Genomic DNA, 15166 nt, shown 5'->3' on the forward strand with positions numbered 1-15166 from the left:
AAGTTATCAGGGATTATGGGGGTGCATTTGCTATATTGAACTCATTGCATTAGTTCAACTTCGTTAGGACAAAACTGATTTCCAATTGGGTTGAGCAGGCTTTTCAGAACTTAATGCATTTATGAGTATCCACTCAGTGAAGTTGAGCAAATTCTGGCATTTTGAGTGCATTCTGGCTGAAGGATCTTCCACAAGCATCACAGTAAATATAAGGATTAAATATAGTTTCACTTCAGCATGAGTTATCTGATGATTAGCAGTGAACTTTCCATATGACCACATCCACAGTGTTTTCCCACGTGCATGACTCCTTCACCGTGAAGCGATGTTCAGCTGAATGTGGTTCTGTTTTGTCCACCAGTAGGTGACCAGTTAGGAAATGAAGCAGTGCACCCTCATAGTTAGGAGCACGGAGTCTCGACACGACAGACAATCCTAGCTGTGCTCTTCACGTGCTAACAGTCTTGGTCTCCTCGTCCGCAGAAATGAGGCTAACCAGATCCATCTCAGAAGGGTGTTGCAAGATTTAAGAGTTTCCGTGGATTGAGTGCATAGGCACAAAACCCCACGCGGATGTCATAAGCGCTTAATAAATGGCAGCTGTTATTAATGCTATCCCTGAAAGATAGTAAAATTATGTCCAGCTCAAATTCTTCTCCAGTTTAAAAGCAAACGATAGACCACCCTGGCTGCACAGAATGTGATTTAGAATGAACCAGGGTTGTTGCAAGGGGCGAATGAGACAACATACATGCAAGTGCCTCCAAGGGGCCCTGGCACAAGCGGCTCGGCACAAACACTGTGGTAGTCTCCTTTGGAAATGAACTTGACTTGTGCAAGGAGCACGAAGTCAGGAGGCCCCGAGCCCAGTGACTAAGACTGACTCTCTGGTTAGATAACATCATTTGGGTTTGAAAGTCAGGTGTGACCTAAAAGTAACAAAACCAATTTTCTTACATGACTCATAAGCTAATTTTGAAGAAAATGCCCTGAACAGGGCAACATTAATGAAGACTAGAGAGCATCTCTCCAGGAGACTTCTCAAAACAGAAACAGTTAAAATATGTAAGTTCTGGTGCACTGTGGCATGCACAGAAATTTACATGGGATAGACCAGTTTTCAAACATTTTCTGGTACTTGAATTATATTTCAAATTATTAGTAATAACAACTCTTACTTTAAACTCAAATTTACCAAGGCAGATAGAGTCTTTGACCGCTTCTTACAATCTACATGTTCTAATGTGTTTAAGGGGCAGGCACGATGTTCATGAGTGAAGCTGGTCAGGTCGTAGATGAGAATGTGGGTTCAGGGAAGATTTAATTTCAAAAAAATAAATTCCACCTTATGAAAATAGTTGTGTGCACCCTCAGTTATAAACGACACCTGCCAGTCACCCTCACGACCAGGGAGACAAGAGGGAGTGCTGAGGACTGGGGCAAACTAAAGATAGCACAAACCCCCTTCTAAAGAGGGGCCCTCAGCTCCAGCCGACTCTCAGCAAGCAGGAATGTAGGCTCAGTGTGGCCAGATAGTCAGATTTCCCAGAGAAGCCAGAAATTCAGATGTTTATGTAAAACCTTTTGATTTTTAAATTTCCACAAAGTGAGATTTGTGAATTTTCATTTAAATACGCTCTTGTATCATTTTTTTTTTAGGTTGCACAATGTGATTTTTCTTTTCTGCTTGTTCGTTTTTGCTCTTTGTAAGGTGTAGGAAGCAATGATTTAATATACACATACATTGTGGAATGACAGCTGCCCTTGTGCAGTGACCTAAATAAGACCAGAAGATCACGATGAAGAGACACTTTGCCACAGGCTCCCAAGACTCATCGTCTTCCCGTCTTAAGAAGGTTCTATGCTAAAGAAATGTCACGGCTGGGTCCCTCTTCCATCCCAAAAGGAGTGGGCCACTGGCTCTTTCTCACTCCTGGTTTTCTTGCTTAACAGATCATAGAAACCCACTCACTCACCTAATGCGGGCTTTCTCTTCTAAACAGACAACTCAACTGCTTCAAGAGGGCGAACGCCCCAACCTGCTTTCTATTTAGAATCGTGTGTCGCTTCACGATGGGCATAAGTTCTGAGAAATGCATCGTCGGCCGATTTCATCGTGTGAACATCATAGAGTGTACGTACACAAACCAAGATGGTATAGCCTGCTGCACATCTAAGCTATACGGCACTGGTCTTATGGGACCACCACTGTGCATGTGGTCTGTCATTGACAGAAACGTCCTTAAGCAGCTCGTGACTGCACTTCTTCCCCATCCTGGGAGTCTAGCTCCACCACTTACGTGTCATCTGACCATATAAACAGTGTGTTTCTTCTTGCCAAACCAGGAAGCACTGAGACCCTAAGTTAAGTGATTTATTCCAGTGTTTGAGTGTCCAGTGTGCACCAGGATCTGGGCGACAAAGTTCAAGCAAGTGCAGGCCGTGGTGTCAGGAGCTCAGTCTAATGGAGGAATCAGCCCTGTAAACAGACGAACTAAAACACAATATGGCTGCTGCTGTAATCAGTGCAGACAATCTCCAGAGGGGACACAGAGGGTGAGGCCACCAGCCCTGCCCTGGGAACTGGGAAGCTGGACAAAGGAGGGGACGTGAGCCATGTCTTCGAGGGTGACATGGTGTCTCCAGGGAAATGAGGAGGGCGGAGAAAGGGCATTCCAGGCTCAGGCACAAACGTGCAAACGGGAGAGAGAAGGGATGTGTCAGGGCTTCACCACCCGAAAACTAATTATAGTCCATCCCCTCACGCCAAGAGTGTCTCTGTGCAAGTTGAGCTGTCGAGCTGTGGGAGTAGGGGCAGGGATGGCAGAACGGGAGGCGAGAGGAAAACAGGTGCAGCTGGTGACCACTCCTCGGGGTGCATGGTGGGAGCTCCTGGTGTGAGACCAGGAAGGCGGTCTCAACAGGTGCAGGGCCAACTCCATCCAGGTGGGCCAGAGGCCAGTGCAGCTTTTGTAGGGAAAAAAGCTGAATATTATCTATTTCTTATGGTTCAACCTACTAAATTCCAAGGCACACAGAATGATGCCGCAGTGGCCACCTGGGGGTCCAGCCTGAGGGTCTGGCTGGGGGACAGGAGGGCAGCAACACTGTGGTGACTTACCACAGCCTTCCAACAGGCTCGCCGTTTTAGGGAGATGCAGCCACCTCGGCCTCAGGTACTGGGCACCTGCTTTTCGTGATCCTTCTGCTGTTTATAACCCCTGCCCACCTGCTCTGGTTCCCCTTCTGCACCCGTTTTGGGTTTTGGACCACCTTCAACACAATGGAGTCTTGTGAAAATGTAAGGCATCGCAGGACTTAAAACCCTTCCTAGCAACTAACTGCTCATGCCTTTGTCTTTCCGGATAGGCAGAGCAGAGCTCGTCTCCTACGCGTCTTTCTATCTCCAGGGCCCTGCACAGCACCTGGCACAGACTCACTCGCAGAAATAAATCCAAAACAAACCAACCCAGGTTTGAATAAGACTCAGAGAAAGAGACCGATGAGGTGCAGTCATGTCCCCTCGGCGGCACGTTTAAGGAGGAAACATACTCCCTTCCCTCCCTTCTCCCAGCCCTCAGCCCATGCTTCCTGCGGCAGCCTGTGTGATGGGTACCTGGTCTCCCCAGGAAGGAAGGTGACTGGCATGGGCTCAGGGCAGCCTTGTCCGGGGTGCCAGCTGGCTTTGCAGGCGGAACAGAATTCCATGTCGCACGCTTTGCACTGCACCAGCTGTGGGGTCTGCAGCCCAATCTCCTGGAGCTGGCACACAGCCTGGCAGGTGGACGCCGGGCACCAAGTCCGACAGGGGTCCAGGAGCACCTCTAACACAAGGAGACAAAATAGGCTAGTCAAACTCTGCAGGCCAAAGGAGCTCATGGGGCTTTGGACCGAGGGATTAGGTCAGTGCGTCGCTTCACATATCTACTGGTGAGGAGAACGTCCAGACGATGCAGTCAGAACACGCCCCTCACGACCTGGTGCCTGTCTGGCTCTTTCTCCCCTCCAGCCACTCCTCACTTTCAACCCCACTCCAAATACCCTTGGAGTCCTTTAGGGACACTGCTGCCTGCACGCAGAATGCCTGTGGCCACCTGGACCCTCTGTTTGCCCTCGAGGATCACAGGCCACTACCTCCTGGAAGCCTCGCCTGACCGCCCGTCTGGGTTTTCTCTGAGATCCCACACACCATGGTCCAGGCACTGCCTTCTGCTGCCTCGTCTGCCTCCTGTAGGACATAGTTTTCTGAAGTCAGGGCTGTGTCTTCAGCCTTGCAGCCTCACAACCTGGCCTAGTGCGAGGCACGCAGTAGACACATGGAAAATGTTTGTTAAGGATGGAAAGAAAGGAAGGAAGAAGGTCGAATTCTTCTCATCAAATGGCTCATCGACCTAAGACTGTCTCCCCCACAAATTTAAATCTAAGCCATGTGCTAACTACTGTGTGGAAGGGCCAGCTTCTCCATCCTGAGGGGATCCCAAGTTACTAAGAAGCCTGATTTAATGTAACGAGTCAGGAAGTTACGTTGAAAAACAGGATACCCTGACGCTCCCACCCCTTCACATCCTTGTTCAAAACTCGCATTTCTTTAAATAATGGGTCCCGAGCTGACCTTCCTGGTGAGCCTGGTTATCCACTTCATTCACCCCCTTGTCCAGAGTAACACGGAATTCCCAATGCGGGGCAGCAGGAGGGAGAACCTGACAGGAAACCACACAGAATGCAGACACTCTGCCAAAAAGCCATCGGAGGCTGAAGGATGACGGGGCTGTGTGCAAAGGCCTTCAAGTAGGCCACTGGTTTCCAAGCTCTGCAGCTGGGCTCTTGGGAAGTCTTCCCAGACAACTCAACTTCCCGGGGAACTGCAGAGGCAGTGGAAGGCATCTGCAAGGCTCCTGGCCGTGTGACCCACCAACAGCCAGGGCGGGTTCAGTTCACCCGCATCGAGAACGTGACTGGTGCTCCCTGGGGATGGACCACAGGCTGTGGGCTGGACCCAGCCCAGGCCTCACCCAAACAGGCTGCCCTAGGACACGTGGGTGTTTGCCACCTTCCCCAGTTAAATGGGGAAGGCAGACACAGCCCTTCAGGAGCAAGCCTCTGGGAGGGACAACCTGGAAAACCACTCAGGGGCTGGCGAACTTCTTCTGCAAAGGGGCAGACAGTGAGCATTTTAAGTCTTTGAGGGCCACGTGGTCTCTGTCCAACTACTCAGCTAGGCTTCTGTGGCCCAAGGCAGCCATGCTGATGCAATCAAGGCCAGGCCAGAGGAGGGTCTGGCCCACTCCCCATGGTTGGCTGACGGTTGATCTAATCTAACTTGTCACCTCTACTTCTTTTTAAGGGGGGATTAATCAATGGCACAAAACGGACAAATTGGTAGGTCCGGCAGAAGATTAGAAGGACTTATAATAGAAAGGATCTCCGGAATTCGGAAAATGCACTACTTTTTAATTGATCTTTGTTATAGCAACGTGAAGTCTTCATGATGCTCCTAATAGTGAGTGAATGAGTAAAATTAGCTCTTGTAATTAGCTGAGAGTTTCCGAGTTTGCTTTTCCAAGAACGTTTCTGGCTGTCAGATCTGAGGAGGGGCCCTTGTGGGAAAACGCAGCCATTGCTCCCTCGCACACGGGTGGAGCAGCTATCTGCTGCCCACCAAGCTGGGGGAACTGGAGAAAGGAGGGGAGAGGGATGCAGGGCCAGCCTGGGGCAGTGGTTGCTTCCCGGATACCTGGGAAGACCTCCTGTACAGAGGGAACACCAGAGGCGGCTCCCACATCCTCCTCTGGAGCTAGAAGCTGTGCAGTTTACCAGGCCGCTCTCTCCCTCTCCAACCTGATCCACCTCCTTGAGAATTTCTCACACAGCTCTCTGCCCTCTGTGCCAGTGTGCGATGCCGGTGAGCCCAGCTTTGCCCCGGCCAGCTCATGGGGTCCCCCGTGTGCACAGCTCCTGAGGAAGGTGCGGCAGGACGCGGGCGCTGAGCGAGCACAGCCCCATGACACACGGAGACACCCTCAGCCTGTTCTGATTTCTTTCCAACCTGACCCTGTGGTTACTGCTGGTCTATCTGAGAGCCTAACGGGACAACACTGCCCCACTGAGATGCTTTCGGCCCCCACTGGTCTCCGCGCCCACCCCTTCTTTTGCTCTGCGGAGTCTGTGACATCAGGAAGGGCCAGCCTTCCCAAGCCGCTGCATCTCCTCATGCATTTTCCTGCTGTGTGCCATCCCCAGCTCCCTCTCCTGCACAGCCAGGGGCTGCCTCGTCCTGAAAGGCCCAATTATCTTGTGCAGGGTATAGGAAACTTAGTTAAGCTTTCCATGACAATGACTTAAATTCTGTGACCTTTGTCTTCATGGAGCTGTGACAGGGCACTGCCTGTCCCCACAGGGAGAGATTCCCTTTTGGAGAGATAAAGGGCAAATAAAAGTCTGTCCAATTTGCTGACTGCAAACACGCTTCCAGTGCTGCCAGGGCACATCAAACCCTGTGAACAGCTCCAGGCTTCTCTCGGACTTCTATTAATATTCTACATCATCACCCCATGGCTGAGGTCTGCCAGCAAGGCGTAGAAGACGGAAATCAATCAATAAGAAAATCCACACTGGGCAACATCAGAGTTTTTCTTTTCTGGATGAGTATATGCATACATATCTATGTCTATCACATATACATCTAATAATATATATTAGATATATTACATCTATATATCTAACATTTTACATATACATATATTAGCATATACAGTCAAACAAGGCAAGCAGTGTATTTTCTGGCATACTGGAAGAAACTAATCTTAACTCCCATCTCCCAAAGATATATTAACAGATTAATGAAGTAGGTCTCTAATAGCTCGACTTAACAAAAAGCCCAAGGCTTTTTAAAAAGTGGGGTTTTTTAAAACACTGTTTTTCCTTTGAGAAGCATGCTGTGCACGGTAACACACCCAGCGTCACCTCACGTCCTCGCACTGGCTCTTTCTACACTGGTGGCTTGGCTGGTGCACGGGCTACACACTGTGGCAGCAGGTTCCACCCTGTCGGGAGGAGGCGTAATCGTCAGGAGTCTGCCTGTGGTCAGGCTGACAACTGATGGGTAAGCCCGGCAAGTTATTTAATCTCCTGAGCTCTAGTTTCCTTTAAAAAAACGACTCAACACAGGACAAGATCTGACTTCAGCAATTGTGGGACCTGTGCTCTGCTGTCAGAGGGAGAACTGAGGAGCTGTGGGCCCTGTCCCAGGGCAGCAGGAACTGCAGGAGAGATGGACATGAAAACAAGCCCAGCAGGGTGGCGCCATCGGTGCTCAAATAAAAGCATGCGTCTGCGTGATGGGCAGGCAAGTGGGGGTGAGGGAGCTCTCCCTGGAAAGCCTGTCCTTCTCAGTCTGTGGAGTCTTCTGGTTGAGAGTGGGTGCTCCCAAAGAAAACAAGTCCACAGCCTCCTTCCCGGCTGCCTGCTTGCCAAGGACGCAGCTGGAGGGTGGGGAAGTTTAAATTAAAATCTAGGCTGTCAGATCAGAGGAGGCACTCAAAATCCAAAAGGAGACAGTGTTTGCAATGTAAACTAACCATAGGACTTTTGTAATAAATGTTTTCAGAAAATTATGGCACTGAGTTTTCATCGAGAGCATCCTCTCTGACTCCTTTTCACAGGGACAGAACAAGTCAAAACTTGCTTTCTGATCGTATCTCAAAACTTGTTCAATGTACCGGCTATAATCAATAGCTGTATTTTAGCTCTCACATTTTAACATTTCATTCAGATAGGTCTTTGATCATTTTCTGAGTCTATTTTGGGTTTTTTTTTGTTACTTTTAACAAAACTGTTAGTAAAATTTTTAAAGTGATAGCTTTGAGAAATATTTTTTAACCTAAGTCAGGTTGGCTTCATTTTTATGCAAAAGAAAAAAAATCTTCTTTGACTAAGCCAAAGTACTGAAGAAATAACAACAGTTAAAATCATTAGGTAGGAAAATTTACCCAGCTGCATTTTCAAATTAAATCCAACGTCATGGAAAGTTCATTTTCTTGTAATTCAAATAACTGCTAGTTTCTGTCAAGACATTCTCTGGAAAATGTTTTCAGAAGAGGCTGAAAGTCTCAGAAATCCAAATTAATCAATTTTACAGCTCCACATACTGACTTTTGTATCACATGACATTATATTTAAGCTATAAACAGCCCCAAACCAAATGATACATGCCATTTAAATAAACAAACTATTGAAAACAGATTTCAATGCTATCAAAAATCACGTTTGATTTTTTTAAGCTGGCCACACATTGATGTTTTTTCTGAGAAGTAAGCCTCAAGAGGAAATACAGCTATCTTTAGCATTTAAAAAAAAAAAAAAAAACAGAGAAAAGAAAACTCTCTGCATTCAGCTAACCAGGAGTCCCTGGATAGTTTCCTCTCGTCTATTCTGCATTCCATTCCCATCTTGATGGTGTTTTCCTGTAAACACATAGCTCACGGCTGCATCTCAGTAATGAATGCCTGATGCAGACAGGGACCTGCAAACCAGTCCAGGAAGAGGGAGAGGAGACTTCAGTGATTACAAACTGACATGGAAATGTTAGAATGTGGATGCAGTATCTTCACAAGTTTTGCATAAGGAGCATCATCTATACATGTCTGTTAATCTGCTCCTTTTCAGATGAGCCCAAGGTCTAGGATATATATGAAAACGAGGCCAAATGGCATCTACAGACTCTTTAAAATATCATGTTACGATCCTGGTGTACTCAGAGAGCAAAGATAAAGATGTGTCCTGGACATTCAATATGTTTTAATACAATGCCATCTGAAAATGATGTTAACACTGCTCTGCGCACACTCCATGACGTGCTCCTGGAAAACCCCGGAGTCTACATCAGGCCCAGCTCCAGACAGGAGGGCTGTGCGGGACGCTGCAGGAGTAGGGTCTGGTCCATACCCACCCCCGCCCCCCCCACCCGCTAGAGATGGAAATGAGGGCAAGTCAGTTAGCCTCTGGGTGTGTCAGGTTAATGGACAATGACAACCTTGCAGGGATGTTGTGGTGCTTAGTGAGATAAGGGACTCAGTTATTCGCTGGGCATCTACTAGTCTGGGCCTGCAGGAGGTGGACAGTGAGCGCAAATGGACAGGCCACACTCCGCTGTCAGGACGGTGATCATCACATTCAATTCTATGCTTAGCCTCAGGACTCCTTCCGTGCCTTTGTGTCTTTTAAATTCCGCGCAGGTCTAAGAGTTTAGTCCTCAAACCACAAAGCTTTAAGCTGACTGAAGAACAATGCCCCATGAGGGTCACATCTCTTTACACCACTGCGTAAGCCCAGATCCCGATAAGCAAGTTGTGTTTCACGAATCCTTCTTGCTACCAAACACATCCCCACATCAGCCTTCCAACCACGAGCTCCTCAGAGAATTCAAACCGGCAGCTGAATTTCAGGAGTCTGACACCGACGTTTCCACTTCTGTGATAGCCAAATGATGTACGGTCCTATCTGCCAAAAGTGCTCCCCCGAAGTTACCCGGATTCTGCCATCAGAACGTAACAGGCTAATATAACAAGGCACCTACCTCTTTCAAATTGTAGCTTTTTATATCTTTGCATAATTTCAGCTGCAACCATGCACTCAATCTAAGGGGAGAAAAACACAAATAAGTATAACAGGCTGAGGGCTAGAACACCACGCAATGTCATCCTAAACAGACCCCATGGTGTCCGACAAGCTAAGCTAAGCGGGGCATCCCTGTACAGGTTAGAAAACTGGTTGTGTTCAGTTGCACGTGCCTCGTTCTCCTGCAGGTGGCCCTGTTTGGGGCACGCGGCATCAGGGCAGCTAATTGCAGTTTCTAATCCTTCTTTGATCAAGAGCTCCACGTACTGTTTCAGGCACTGCAAAAAACAGAGAAGGATCTGTAAACATCTTTACTTCCTTCAGGCTGAAGGGGCAGTGATGCATAAAAAATGACGAACCAAGAACATCGTTTCATTACGGTTTGGTATTTTCACTGTGTAGCCCGTAGCAACCACGAAATCTGAGGTTTTCCTCACTCAACAAATTCTTTTGGGGCGCCCCTTCTGTGCCAGGGACCGCATGTTAGGTCACAGAACGAAGGCGGTGGGTTGGATCCCTGTGCACAACCTCAGCAAACACAAAGCCAGTAAGTCCAGCAGAGAGGGAGGTCAGGAAGCCGTATTTTTTAAATGCATAGTAGACACCAGGCACTGTACTCAATCCTTTAAATTCCACTGTCGCATGCACTCCTTAGAACAGTCTTACAGGAAAGGTATGACTGCTCCATATTTCAGATGTGCAAACTGAGTCACCAAAGAGGGAACTTGCCAGCTTCCCCAGACAGCAAGGCAAAGCCCAGATTCGAACGCAGCCTCGCTCGAGGCTAAAACGCCCCTGCACGCCCCGCGGAGAACTCACATGCAGGGCCCATCCTCCCTCACCAACACCTCACCAACACCTCACCTCACCCACCCGGCAACTCCTTCCACAGCCTCACCCTGGGGAGACGGCTGAGCATCTGAAGGGAGTGCAAAAGATTGAGAGGGGACGCAGAGCAGAGCTCCTGTCAAAGGGGATGAGGTCTTCACAGGAGCAATTTACTCCTGCTTTGCAGTCTACTAGCTTAGAAACCCAGTGCTTCCCTGAAAAGCACCTTGTAAATGATTAGAAGGAAAGACATGGCCTTCAGGGCAGCTCACTACCAAAGGTAACTAGAGATGGAAACTCTGAATCGCTCACCCGCAAACTCAAAGGGCACAGAAACCGGGGCCATTAAGTGGAAGAACAGTGGAAACCATCTCCACAGCATCCCCAGATCAGCCTTCAGTCACAGCCCCAGGACAGCGCGTGGGGTTCACAATACCGACACTATTATGCTATTATATTAACACCATTAAATATAATAGTGCTTCCTCAAGAAAAGCCCATAAGCTCTGCTTCCTGAGCCTCTACCTTCCCCCAAAACATACACAGCATTTCATTGTAAGAATGCATGGTTTCCGTTAATGGATGGGCCTAAAGGAGATCCAGCGGCGAGTCCCATTCGTTTCACGCCTCGAACAAGTCTGTTAGTCTCTACCAGACTCGTTTTCCCAATCTACAGTTCAGGGTGGTCTAATCCCCCTCACAGTGGAGTGGTAAGAATTTTATGCAAGAGAAAGAGTCTAGAATACTCCATGGAATACAGTGTATGCTCAATATATGAATATAATTTGAACTAAACAGGTAATTTTCCCCATTCTAGCAAACCAGAATATTTCACCTGTTAAAGACACTAGATAGCAATTTCTTTAAAAAATACAAATCAAGGTAATCCTCAAAAAGAGCCATTTCCCACAGCTTCTCTCAAGAGCACTAAACTGAATGCTGAGACATCAGGTGTCAACTGTGATGCCAGCGCCTGTGAGCTGAGGCCCCTGGGTGGCAGCCTGGATTCCTTCGTCCTGCCCGACTCGTGGTGACTGCAGAGGCCCTGAACTTAGATTCCTCACACTTCAACTATGTTTCACCAACCCAGCCACTACAAAGAGAGTTCCCAGGGCACCGAGTGTGGGTGAGCCCAGTCTTGGAGCTCCGTCTGAGGCATAAGATGGCAGAAGCTTTAGAGGTAACTCACCAAAGCCAACACACAGCCCTCCCCAGAACGAGGGAGGGCAGAAGGTGAGGAGGGGGCAGCCACACGGGGACCCCATCAGGCCTGCACCCCGCCTCAGCAGCACAAGCTGACCTGTTTGGGAAGAGAGCACTGTGGTTCAGGAGTTGCAGCCCTTGCAACAGCGGTCTTTCTACAATTGGGGGGGGTCACTGGAATGTCCTGCTGACGGCTGGCTGCGACTCGAGGAGGCTTTGGACCTAGAGCTTCTAGGCAGGGGCCACGGATAGTGACTTGACGCATTTGGGCCACAGCTCCGTTGACCATAAAATACAGATGCCCATCATACTGGGCATTCGCAACAGGAAAAAAAGAGACTGTATAAAACCACCCAGGACGATTCTCGGGACACAGCACCAGCTAATTAATAGTGACTGTTGTTACGTTGTTTGTCTATCTCTGTGATATACTTCTTACAGTAGTAGCATTAGAAAAATCAAAACCGCAGCTACAAGATCATTATTTTACTTTCTGTAATTAACTTTGTCTAAATTGGGTCTCTGGAGGATTCTGGAATGCCGTAAACTGATAAAATGCTGAAAACTCACAACATGGTAGAGAACAGTATCAAATGAGAGAGGGTTTATTCTAAGAAGCAAAATACAACAATTAAAGCTGGTGTGAAACATACACTCAGGGGACATTCAAGGCTCTGAACATCATTGTTCGAGAACTTGCAATGACAACACGTAGTGTGTCATGTCTGGCTGAAAGCTCCATGAAAGCGAACATCCTATGCCATGAGAATGCATCTGCGCAATTTGCAAAATGACTATGTTCTGGGAGTATCAATTTGTTTACTACATAAAAAGAAACGAGGGTCCAAGCGTCTGACCACGCATCCATCAAACACAAGCCCGGTCCCCTTCCAGATATAAAGTGGGTCATGACTCACAAGCCATGTTTTTCAATCTAATAGCAAAAAGATGTCTTGAAATGAGCACCAAAAAAATGGGCTAAGAGAAACTTCTGTAAAAGTGAATATTCAGTACAAAAGCAGACAGTGAAGTTTTTTCGTACTATCATATTAATTATAGCCATCAGTAATCAAATGTCTTCAGAGTATCAGGCTCTATGTTAATCACTTTACCTATGTTAGCCCACTAAACAACACACAAGAATCTCACGGGTACCATGGCTCCCGTTTCATAGGTGAGAAAATAGCAGCTCAGGGAAGTGGAGAATGGGTCCAAACTCGTACTCTGTAAGTAGAGGAGACAGAACTCAAACTCCCCTCTGCCTGACTCCAAAAAGGTGGGTTTTTGTTTTGCTTTTTAAAGTTTTTTGCCTTCTTCCTCCTCAATTAAGAACTCTTTCATAAGCAATCATTTATTAAGTATTTTCTGTTCCCTGATAAGCTTTTTCTTAGAACAAAGAATTATATGTACTTTAAATTAGCAAAGTCTGAGTCAACCCAGCGTGCCTCTTTACATGGTGATGATGCTCAGATGCAAAGATAGTCCAAGGCATCAGGACCCTGAGGGCCACTGTGGGAAAAAGATGCCTATGCAGATCATTACGATGTGCTGTGCTCAATGCTCCAGTGGGAAGAACAGACCACTGGAGGGGTCCCTCCTGGGTGTAGTTAGCAAGGCTTCCCAGAGACAAACAGCTGGCCAGAGGGACAACGGCATCCCAGGAAAATGAGCATCAGCTGCACAAAAGGCAGAAGGATGGAGGCGAAGTGTCAAGAGCCACAGAATGTTCCAGGCATTTCATTTTCCATTTTGTCTTCCAACTCTTTGAAACCCTGGTCCAAAGATGAGGAGGCAGCAATGCTGATCTGTTAAGATACCTCTGTTGTGTCAGAAGTTTCCTGCCAAGGAGAAGTGGGCCACAGACACATCTGCCTTGCCTGAAACTACAGCAAGTCTGACTTTTGTCTGTTTTCTCACTTGAAGGCCTGTGGCTACTCATGACCCCAACAGCAGGAGAAAATTCCCAGACACTGTGCTCAAAGGTGCCTGAGGAGCATCATCAGGCACCCATATTTACGAACGTCACAGGCAGGCAGGAGGCCAAACAAGTGTGGCATGTCCCTGCGAACAGTGTTTAAAGAGGAAGGACGTTGGAATCATACACCAGGGTTTGAATCCCAGCTTACCCACTCACCAGCTGCATGACTTGAGCAAGGAACTTCACCTCTCAGAGCCTCCATTTCCTCCTAGCGTGGGATGAGATAAGCCCAGCAGACAAAAATGACCACTTGACGGCTCTGGCACCCCAGAGACAGCAGCGCTCCAGAATACTGCTGACATACTCACCAGGAGTTTTGCTTGGTGTTTCTACAGCCATCAGTAATCAATGATCTGTTATCATTTCTCCGTTATTAGACGTTGGGGTCTTTGAAAGTAAGAACTGTTTATTATTTATCTTTCTAGTCCCTCTGCCTAACTCAGTGCTGGTCAATAGCAAGGGATTAGTCGATGCAGCACAGATAGATAGATGGATGGCAACAGCTGGGTAGATGAGTGGAAAACATAAAGAATAACCAGCCCTGGCATGAGACAGTCCCTGTGTCTCAGCAGAGGAGCTGGAGACCTGAGAGAGAAGATGCGCTGACCACACGGCCCTGCTGCAGAGCAGCTGAATGGCAATCCTGGTCCTCTCCACCGGCGGGACGGCCGAGCCATCCTCGGTGGAGCTGTTGTCAAGGAGCCTGGAGCCACGAGCCAGCACAGCACTATGAGGACGCCATGTGCAAATCCCCCAGAGGCTCCGCCGAGTGGCCCGGAAACCTGAAGCAAACCGCCCAGCGGGAGCCACAGTGTATATTCTGGCAGGGATCCTCTTTCCTCAAGGCTGAAGGAAGGTGACTTTACTCAAAGCACGAAAGTCCAAGAAAACGAAGGTTGCTTCTGTAAAATTATTGGAACTAAAAAAAGTTCAGAGTTTCTACCAAAAGAAAATGCTCTCACCTACATGTACTCTCTGTTCTCTGCTCTCGCCAAAACATCACATCCCTGGTCTCCTAAATACACGTACCCCATGCTCTCTGACTGCTGAGGCTTGGCTGAAGATCAAGTGTAGTCAGGAGGAGAGAGGCGGGCTCCACAATCAGCCTCACTCGAGTTAACATCGCTCTCCTCGTGTTACCTCGGGCCTTTCTCTTAAGGTTTCTAAGATTCCGTTCGGTTCCCTCAACTACAGAACAAGGATAATGACCCACCTTGCAGACAGTAACCTTGCTGGAAGGATTAAATCGGACCCACACCAAATGGGGCCTCAATAGTATTAGTGCCTTTTACTTCCAACCCTCTCCCCTGCCTACCAGCCTTACTCTATCATATCAAATTCCACCATCAAAAACCCTTCCAGCCCACTATTCAAAACTGAGGTGGCTACAATCACTGGCTTGGGCAGGTGCCACATGCTTTTCATGGGATCCCAGTACTGCAGCCTTATACTGCTGCGGCCACTTAAGTATTAGCGCACAGCTGATCCCCACACACGGATAGGGACATGGGTGATGACTTCTATATCCCTCTGTAGCCCTCA

General features: G+C 48.0%; 1 protein-coding gene across 12 annotated transcripts in view; it reads right to left on the reverse strand.

Moving 5' to 3' along the window:
- RNF144A (ring finger protein 144A) overlaps nt 1-15166 on the reverse strand; it is a 119247-nt gene that overhangs the window by 21395 nt on the left and 82686 nt on the right. For all 12 annotated transcript variants that reach the window (XM_023619585.2, XM_070236743.1, XM_023619590.2 and 9 more), the window contains 3 exons: nt 9789-9893; nt 9575-9635; nt 3617-3824 (listed from right to left, as the gene is read on the reverse strand). In XM_023619585.2, the coding sequence (XP_023475353.1) occupies nt 3617-3824; nt 9575-9635; nt 9789-9893 (374 nt within the window). The remainder of the gene's footprint in view (nt 1-3616; nt 3825-9574; nt 9636-9788; nt 9894-15166) is intronic.

Source organism: Equus caballus, chromosome 15 (genome assembly GCF_041296265.1).
Source record: "Equus caballus isolate H_3958 breed thoroughbred chromosome 15, TB-T2T, whole genome shotgun sequence".
Lineage (NCBI taxonomy): Eukaryota > Metazoa > Chordata > Mammalia > Perissodactyla > Equidae > Equus > Equus caballus.